The 10182-nt window shown below is 42.7% G+C and overlaps 1 protein-coding gene across 2 annotated transcripts in view; it reads left to right on the top strand.

Annotated features, from left to right (window-relative positions):
- The first annotated feature begins 504 nt into the window (after positions 1–504).
- TPD52 (tumor protein D52) overlaps positions 505–10182 on the top strand; it is a 124630-nt gene continuing 114952 nt past the window's right edge. The window contains exon 1 of one of the 2 annotated variants that reach the window (XM_036758137.1): positions 505–963. In XM_036758137.1, coding sequence (XP_036614032.1) covers positions 945–963 — 19 coding nt within the window. In that variant the 5' untranslated portion in view covers positions 505–944. The remainder of the gene's footprint in view (positions 964–10182) is intronic. The other variant, XM_036758142.1, reaches the window with a different exon arrangement.

The following is a 10182-nucleotide window of genomic DNA, read 5'->3' as shown; positions in this document are numbered from 1 at the left end:
TTCCAGGTGCGTACTGTGTGCTAAAATCACAGTTCCAGTTCCTATCCCTATCTTTGCTTTGTGCCAGGCTATTGGTGACGATAAGGAAGAGGATGATAATAAAATAATAATAATGCAAAGTCATGTCAAAATACTCTTCCTGCTGTGACCAAGTGGATAGTGTTGCACCTGGGATAAGGAGGACCAGAGTTAAAATCCTGCCTCAGTACTTACTAGCTGTGAGAACTTGGTAAAGTCATTCAACCTTTCTAGGCCTGTTTTCTTGTCTGTAAAATGGTTATAATAATAGGAACTACCTAGCTAGGTTGTTCTTGGGATCAAATGAAGTAAAATATATATGACGTGCTTTGCAAACCTTAAAGCTCTATACAAATGCTAATTTATCATTATTTTTACACCAGCCATGGACAGGTGCCAGTGAGACCAGAAGAAGGCTTCACAAACATGATTGGCTTAAAAAAAAGTAACTTGATAGATAGCATGCACACGTCGCCCTCCTCCCCTCCCGCGGGAGCATCCCGTGGTTTCCGCCTTTATGGTTCGTTTCTGCTCCCCTCCCCCGCGGCAGCTGCTGTCACTTCTCCTCCTAGCCCATGCCTCCTCCTCCTCCCAGAAGATAACTCTCTCTCCAGCCCGCATCCATCCCCGCCCCAGGGCCCGGCCCCTCCCGGGGCTCGCCGCCGCCGCCGCCGCTGACTCTGCGGGGCGGAGCGGAGCGCAGCGCCCAGGTCTGCCGGGTCAGGTGGTTGGGTGACGCCCCGGGAAGGCGCTCCTCGGGAGGTGCGGGCCTCCGGAGAAGGGGTGGGTGGGGACCTTCCAGAGGCGGCGGCTGCTGCAGGAGCACTTTCGGCGGCCCCAGCCCCAGCTCCAGCCCAGGCGGCCGAGCCATTCCCGCGGCCACTCCGGCGCTGGCCACCCCGGGAACCAGGGAGCTGCTGGCGAACATGGACAGCGGGGAGCCAGGTGAGCAGGCGCCGGCCGCTCTCCGGCCCTTTCCGTGACTGCTGCCCTGCTCGGCTCCCGGGGCTGGAGGGGACGGGTGGTCGGGTGGGCAGTAAGAGGGGTGAGCCGAGCTCCCCGGTTGCTGCTGCGGCTCTTGCTGCTCCGGCCGCCCCTCCGCCGGAGGGAGAGCTGGGCTGGGGCGCCCCTCCTTGGCTTTCCGGGTTCGGGTCCTGGAGGAGGGGCAGGCGCGGCTGGGGAGCAGGTGCCAACGCCAGAAGTTGCGATCCACCTGGGAGCCGCAGCGGGAGGAGAGGGAAGGATTCTGCTGGGTCCGTGCTGGGGTGGGGGTGGGGGTGGGGGTGGCGGTGTGATTGTGTGTGTGTTTGTTTTTCCTGTTCCTTCTCTCCCCGGAGAGTTTGCGTCTCCCTGCCCGGGAGGACACGGCCTCCACCCGGCTCAGCTTCTGCACCTGGCGGACCTGGGTTAGGCTGGGTAGTTGTTGGTTGTTCTAAAGCTGGCGGAGAATGGGTTAACTTCAGCTTTCTGGTAATCTGTAGTAACTGAGTTAAGAAGGCTCTTCCTATTTTCGCTGGAGTTTGCTAGAAGTGCGTGCATTTCTAGCATTTCAGGTCTTAAACTGAAGGCTTTGGGGGTTGGGAGGGTGCTTTTTAGATAGGGTAGGGAAGCACTGGAAAGAGAAAGGGGTCCATGCTGTGTCTGCCATGTGCTAACCTGACACCTGAAAACATTGGATTTATCATAGCTTTTAATTCACCTACTCATAAAAACGAGTTTATAATAATAAATGAAATCTGTGGTTCAGTTCCCATTAAAATCCTTGTTTTAAAACGACATGTTCACCTTACTGTTGCTTTCAGATGCAAATGTCACTTGTATAGTGCCCCTTACATGGCCCTTGAAATCTGCTTGTTCTGTGGATTCATGTAGTGATTCTAGCTCAGGTAATTGTAGATCTGCTTTTCACACCCTGTAGACTAGAAGCCTACACTTTGCTTATGTCATTGAATCTGGTCAGAGGTCTTGGTGATGTGTCCAGTGACTAGCATGAAGAGAACTGTTTTCACCACGTAGGTCAGCATTGTTATAGCAGGCATTTACTGTACAAAGTTATGTTTAGGCACACTTGCTTTTAACCTTTAGGACATTTTAATAAATGGAATAAACTACACGTAAGCAAATGGTATGGTTGTACTTAAATTCTAGCACCTGCTACATGTATGTGACAAATAGTGGAATGCTGGAATTCATTATTTTTTCTCCTAAATCTATCCCTCCTCCTAACTTCCCTGTTAAGGCCCAGGTCACCACCGTGTTTCTGGCCTTCCATGTCCTTTCATTGCCCATTCTTTCCACATTCTACCTCCCCAAGGGCTCTCACATCCATCTCCTTCTCTCTACTCAGATCCTGAGGACCTTAGGCCAGGCTCTCCTCATCTCTCCATTGGATTATGGGAATAACTTTCTAATTGGTCTTCAAGCATCTAGTCCCTTCTCTGTCCAGCCTATCTTCTACATAGCTGCTTTAAATTAGTATTCTTAAAGTACAAGTCTGATTATGTCTTTCCTCTGCTCAAGAAGCTTCAAGAAGCGGCTGCCACTGTTTACTTATCAGCGAATGTGTTGTATCCCCCTAATAAGACATAATATTCTATTCGGGGCAAGGACTGCCTGTCTTTTTGTTTCTCTTGCACCTAGCACAGCACCTGATACAGGCACTGGGCACTTAAGCGCTTAATAATAACAATAAGCTAGCATTTATATAGCGTGTTTAAGTTTGCGAAACACCTTACAAATATGATCTGATTTGATCCTTACAATGACCCTGGGAGGTAGGAACTATTATAACGCTTATTTTGCAGTTGAGGAAACTGAGGCAGACAGGCCAAGTGACTTGCTCAGAGTCACACAGCTAATAAGTGTCTTAGGTAAGATTTTAACTTAGCTCCTTTTAATGCCAGTTCTAGTACTGTGCTGTACAATCTATCTTCTGCCTTGGACTTTAGTATTTGAATACAGTCAAAGTAGGTTAACAATTCATACATGGCTATTTTAGACCGGAATAATTTTTTTCCAGCTCAAAGAGATCCCCTTGCAAATGGTCAGCATCCTTTTATGAGGAAGAACTCTTTGGAGTAATAGAAAATAACATGAAAATCCACATTCTAGTACGTGTGAGAGGAATTTTAAATCGATGCCAGAGAGAGTTCACTGCAGCTGTCAGACATGTAGTAAGTTGTACACTTTTAATTTCATTTTTACAAATTACAGTTATCCTTTCGACACTGCAGCTTTGTCCATTACAGTTTCCATATATTGAAGGTCAGCATAAGAAATTAAATGGGCATTTTTTGGGGAGTTTTGTGGAAGCCGTATATGATGCATGAAGGCCAGCAGAGGATACAGAAAAACTTTAGAAACTCGGAAATGCGTAAAATATATATGTAGTGTTGTACGGCACCAACATATTTTATCTTTTAATACTGTAATCATTCAGACTTCTTCTCTGGTACAAAGGAAAGGCCAAAAATTTTTACTTGGATTTTCCAGATTGAGGGGGCCACTGAGCCTCTAACCCCTGAGATGTGGAAGGGATAACTGTAATATAATAGGCCAAGGAGTAGTTGTCTTTAGTAGGCCTTTCTTATAATTAATGTGTGGTTAAGGAACTGGAAAGGGAGGGGACATTGAAGAGCACACATAGCCTTTTTCTATTATATCATTAGGAGAATGACCACATCAGACCTGGGAGGGCTGGGATAGCTTGAGATCTAAGATGGAGAAGGAGGAGGAAGATAGTATATCACCAGCAAAGGTATCTTGTCAAATGGCTAAAGAGGTGACCCCACCACCACCACCTTAGGTTTAAAGGGGAAAGGGAGAACATGAGATCTCTAGACCTGAGCTCTGGTGTTGTGCACTCCTGCAGCTGCTTTTATATGCATTTTTCCACAAGTGTCCTGACCCCTGGTATGCCTTAAAATTAGGACTATGTTCCATGTCTAGCTCCTCCTGACGGCATTTCCAAATTGAGTGAGTGCTTAGTAAATATTGAGACTTAAAAGCTTTCAATTCTATGATGCATATCAGAGTTTTGGAGTATTGTGCTGAGCACAGCATACTTAGGTAGTTTTTAATTGGAAAGTGCTAACTAGAGCATGAATAGTAGGAAAAAAAATTCCTGCTTCCCTTTATGGGACAGGACAAATATTTACTATTTTGTTGTAACAGTTCTATCTGTTATGACCAGAGGAGAACATTGAAAAGACCCCTGGTAGACAGATCATTAAATATTTGATCTGTGTTTTTTATCCTTGTAAATTTTTTTTTGTTTTTATATCTGGGTAGAGGGACTGGAGTCAAAATAATATTGTGGTCAAGAGAGGTCCAGTGGCCTCAGGCTCAGTGGAACTGGAGGAAACCAAGATAACATGCCAACTGGGTCCTCTGCAAATTTATTTTCTAATGTCAACTGGGCCCTCGCTGCTGTAAGCCAAACACTCTGTTCTTCTTGCTAATAATCAGTTTGCCATTCCATTTCTCATAGCATGTTCCAAACCTGATCTTTCCTTAAGCCCCATGGCACCCTTTCCCTGCCCTCAGCCAGTATATTGGGCTTGTTCTGAAACTGGACATCTCATAGGCATCTCAAATTCAACATCCTCCAAAACAGGCACCACTATCTTTTCCCTAAAGCCCTCCCTTCTTCCATGCTTCTCTCTTTATTGTCGAGGGCACCATCATCCTCCCGGTCACCCAGGCTTGTAACCCCAGTGTTATCTTCACCACTGAGTCTTACCGCACATATTCGATCCATTGCCAAATCTTGTTGCTTTACCTTCACCTCATCTTTTGTGCATGTCCTCTGCACTTATACAGCCATTACCATGGTACATCCCTTTGTCATAATTTGGTTTCTCACCTTATCATTCAACAGGAATAGCTCTTTTCAGTTACCTATGGTCCCTTATGGCTAAATCAGGTGGCCTCGCTCAGTTTTCATCTTTCTTGACCTATCTACTGAATGACACTGTTGACCGTACTCTCCTAGACTCGCTTTCTCTTCTTTGAGTCTTGTGACACTGCTGTCTCCTGGTTCTTCATCTTGTCAGACTACTCCTTGTCTGATTTCTGCTTCCTCCCCTAATGCCTTGTGCTATTGTGGTAGCTTTCTGATTGGTTTTCAGCCTCAAGAATCTCTCTGTACTAGTCTGTCCTCCTCTCAAATATGGAGGTGAGTAGGTCTGACACATACACCTTTCTCAGTGAACTTCAGTGACTCCTCATTACCTCTGGTATCAGATATACTTTTTTATTTGCATCCTTTTTTTCTCACAAAATCCTTTTTCACTTAAAGCTCTTCATAACCTAGTCCCTTCCCACCTTTCTGATCTCTTCACATTTAACTCTCTTCCGTGCATTCTGCATTTCAGCAACACTGTCCCACTTGAACAAGGTGTTTCCTTTTCCCAGCAGCAGGCCTTTGCCCTGGCTGTCCTTGGTGCCTGGAATATTCTGGCTCCTAACTATGACCTCTTGGTTTCCCTGACTTTCAGCAAAACTCTGGTCACATCCCAATGACTCCATTCCCTCCCAGCTGCTAATGCCTTCCCCTCTCTGGTTGTCGTCCATCTACTTTGTATATCTCTTCTGTGTACTCACTTGTTTACCGGAATCTCTTCCATTGGGCCATAAGTTCCCCGAGGGCAGGGGACTATCTTTTCACCTTTTCTTGTATTCTCAATGCAAGGTTCTTATCTCATAGTAAGCACTTTATACATGTTATTTACCTGACTCAAGCTGACAAAGAATTTTTAGAGCTTTTCCTGGATTCACTCTAGGTGGTGTCAAGGACCCAAACAGAGAAACTAACCCAGGTATTGGACAGGTCTCTGTGAGCCCAAAGTCTTTGGAAGGCTCTGGACCATTGACGTATTACTCTCGGTCACATACTCTGCCTTCTAGCCAAACTGGCCTATTTTCTGTTGCTCCTCAGTATTTCTATCTCCCTTTTCCATGCTTTTGTCCAGGTTGTCTACTAAACCTGCAAAATACACTCCCTCCTCAGCTCTTCCTATTAGAATCCCAGTTTTAGGCTTTAAAAATATCTGATTGGACTTTGACCTTTTTGTAAAAAATGCATGTAAACCTCTCCAAAAAAAAGTTATCCTCTCCCATTTTTTTTCTGTGACCCAGCCAAGTAATTTATTTCTAACAACATCGGAGCATTAATACTAGCTTATGATATGGTGCTAATATCTTCTTAAATTGGAATTACTTTTTTAAAAAAATTTTGTTATATCATTAACATTTGGCCTTCCCTTCCTATACTTATTCCAACCATGCTCTCTCACTCCTACTTACCACTGTACAGACAGAGCACATTACAAATTCCATGTTACTTAGCTTCAGTTGGGCTCTTACTGCAGCAAGGCAGTCCATTTATTCCCCCCATTTCTCTCTCACCCCACAGAAGCTAGTCTATACCTACTCTTCGCCTTTTAAGCTGCCCCGTCCCCACATTTCCTTTTTATCCTTTGTCTCTGACTTTGCCTCTTACATTGCTTTTTTTTTTGGAGGGGGGAAGGCAGGACAATTGAGGTTAAGTGACTTGCCCAAGGTCACACAGCTAGTGAGTGTGTCAAGTGTCTGAGGCTGGATTTGAACTTAGGGCCTCCTGACTCCAGGGCGGGTGCTCTATTCACTGTGCCACCTAGCTGTCCCCTTTTCCCCTTTCTTAGCCAAATTTCTTGAAAAGCTGTCTGTGCTCTGTTATCACTCATTCAGACCTTTATAATTTGGTATCTGAGCTCATCATTCAACATAAATTGCTCTTTTCAGTTACCAGTGGTCTCTTATTGCCAGATCTGATGGCCTTTCCCAGTCTTCATCCTTCTTGACATATCTACCTCATTTGACACTATTAGTCACATTCTCCCCCCTACATACTCTTTCTCCTCTCTGAATTTTGTGACACTTTTATCTCCTGATTCTTGTACTCATCTGACCACTCCTCTGTTGCCTCATCAGCTCTATCATACCCCCTAAGTGTGGATGTTACCCAGAGTTCTGACCTCGTCCCTCTTCTTCCTCTAAGCAGAGTGCTCAACCTTTTTTGTATCACGGACCCCCCTGACAATCTGAAGTATATGAAACCCTTCTCAGAGCATTTTAAATGCATAAAAAAATAAAATATAAGATTACAAAGGAAATCAAGTATATTAAAATGTAGGTTATTAATTTTTTTTAAGTTCAAAGATCCCAGGTTAAGAACTCTCACTCCTACTTACCACTGTACTGACAAGAATCCCTGTTACTTACCTTCAGTTGGGCTCTTACTGCAGCAAGGCAGTCCATTTATGAATGCTGCTCAGCATTCTCTCTTAGTAACCTCTTCAGTTCACATGAGTTTAACTATCGTCTCTATGCAGGTGACTCACAGATATATCCAGGTTCAGACCTTTCCAAAGATGTCTCAAGCTCAACATGTCCAAAACTGAACTTGTTATCTTTTCTCCCAAGCCCTTCCCTATTCTACAGTCCCCTGTTTTTGTCAAAAGTCTCACTGTTCTTCCAGTTACCTAGGTTTGTAACTGTGGCATCATCCTTGACTCATCAGTCTCCCTCACCCCTGTATCTCCAATCAGTTGCCAGACTGTGCCCTTTCTAAGTCCATTACTAGTCTCGCTAAGCTACCACCTTATTTCAGGCTTCGTCACTTCTTGCCTAGAGTATTATAGAAGTCTCCCTGCCTCAAATCACTCTCTAGTCTACTCTCTCCTACACTCTGCTGCCAAAGTAATTTTCCCTAAGTGCTGGTCTGTCTGTGTGATTCCCCTACTCATTTACCTTCAGTGACTGCCTCAGCTTTTAAAGCTCTTTACAGCCTGGCCCCAAATTATGATTCTGGTTTCACAGTATATAAACCTCCTGAACTTTGTGATCCAGCCAAACTGGCTTTTTCCCTTTTCCCTACACATGACACTATCTCCAGCTTTCATCTTTGTGCCTTCTCACATGCTTAGAATGCACTCAATCTTGTCTCTGCGTCTCCGAGTTCTCTTCTGTAAGGAGCAGCTCAAGCGCCATCCTCTGCATTTCCTGATTTCCCTCCTTCCCCTTCTAGCTACTTTGTATCTATTTCTATTTATTCTCTTTCTATTTATGCTGTTTATCTTCCTTATGTGTCTTTGTCATCTTCCACATTAGAACTTAAGCCCCTAGAAAGTATGGATTGTTTCATTTTGTGTATGTGCTAGCACAGGGCTTTGTGCACATAGTAGATTAAAAATTTTTTTAATTTAATTTTTGGAATAAAATAAGCATTTCCATAACATAGTATAACAAAAAAAGGTCGCACATGAAACTGCAAATCTGTTAGGTACAACAGGGCTGTCCAACCTTAGGTTTTTATTGAAACAATAGACAACATATTTTGATTTGCCGTTTTAGTGAGAGCTCTGGGGTAGCTCGGCTTCCTTTACTAAAGCATTTATGTAAATTTCTGTGCTTGTAGGTGGGCTGCCTAAATCTCACTGCAGGCCACATGCAGCCTGCCAGCTTGACCTTTTAAATATATGATAAAGTTATCATGTAAATTTCTTTTAAAAAGATTTTCTCCCTTCACTCCTAGAGATGGCTACCATTAGACACAAATATGTATGTATATGTAAATCATTCTATACATACTTCTATTTATCAGTTCTTTCTTTTGATACAAATAAGTATCTCCCTTCATATGTCCTTTGTAGTTAATTTGGGTATTTATAATAGTCAAAATAACTTATTCACTCAAAGTTGTCTGTAAAATAATGTTGCTGTTACCGTGTACGATGTTCTCTTGGTTCTACGCATTTCACTCTTCATTATTTCGTACAAGTCTATCCATGGTTTTCTAAGATTATTAATAAATAATTATTGATTAGACATTGTCTTGTTCAATGCCCTTATTTTATAGATGAAGAAATTAAGGCCCAGAGGGACTAAGGGATTTGCCCAGAGTCACATAGATAAGGTATAGTGACAGAGCTGAGATAAAAATGACATTTTTGCACTTGTCCTCTTAATTGGCCATAAGTTTTTCAAAATCTGTACATTGTCATCTACTTTTTTAATAACTCTTTGAATACAGTGAATTGTTGGTTTGATTCTATTAAGTTCTCAATAAAAAATGTAACAAGGTCATTTTAAAATTCACAAACTTTATCCATTTTATTTGTCTAGATGGTGAATAAACAGCCTTTCTACCTAGTAAATCAGTTTAAAAACACTTGGTAGTGATTACAGAAGCAATTGGAAGGCAAAATTAGAAGAGGGAAAGAAAGCTACCTAAAGTTATGAAAATTAATCCCCAAACTGTCGTCTGATTTGTATTTTAAACTTCCACAAAGCACTGAAAGTGCCTTAAAGTTTTACCACAATATCACAAGGTCAGCTTTGATGTACACACAAAATGTGTGTATACACGTATGCACACATGTATGTACATGTGCACATATATAGATATACACATGTGTGTATATGCATGTATGTGTGTGTGTGTGTGTGTGTGTGTATCTCTCTCGGCATATATATGGAAAGAATATGGGACCTGGAGTCAAAGGCCTTGGATTCAAATCCCACCTCTGATGCTTACTATCTGGGACCTTGGACAGTTCACATAATTTTCCTGGACCTCAGTTTTCCTCAACTGTAAAATGAGAGGGTGGAACTAGAGGGCCTCCTTGGGCCCTTCCAGTTCTAGAGCTATGATCAAATTTGATTTTAGTAAAATTTGAGAAAAATTCTGACAAAGGCAGACCTTTTTATTGCCAGTTGGCACATTGCATAGAAGTATTCTGATTATTTCTCCCAGTTCCCCGAAGGGGTGGTCTAAGATACAAATCAACAGCATAACATTAAAAAAAAATTTAAATTACACTAATGACTATTTTTAAAAGATGGTAACTCTTTGTGGCCATTTATAACCCAGTTCGAAAGATTACAACTTTCCTTTTGTTTGTTCAGTTCTTTCAAGGGTCTAGAATTTAGGGAAACGTTAGGGTACAAAGTAAAAAACACTGGAGTTGAGGTCAGAAATTTGGGTAGAATTCTGATGTAGTGAGTTACAACTTGTGTGACCTTGAATTATTTACATAGTTTCCCTGGACCTCGGTTTCCTTAATTGCAAAATGCAGAAGTTGGGCTAAATAACTTTTGAAGTCTCTTACAGTTTTAAAACTT

This window comes from Trichosurus vulpecula, chromosome 1 (assembly GCF_011100635.1).
Source record: "Trichosurus vulpecula isolate mTriVul1 chromosome 1, mTriVul1.pri, whole genome shotgun sequence".
NCBI lineage: Eukaryota > Metazoa > Chordata > Mammalia > Diprotodontia > Phalangeridae > Trichosurus > Trichosurus vulpecula.
Note: the sequence above shows the minus strand (reverse complement) of the source record. Positions and strands in the feature narration are given on the sequence as shown.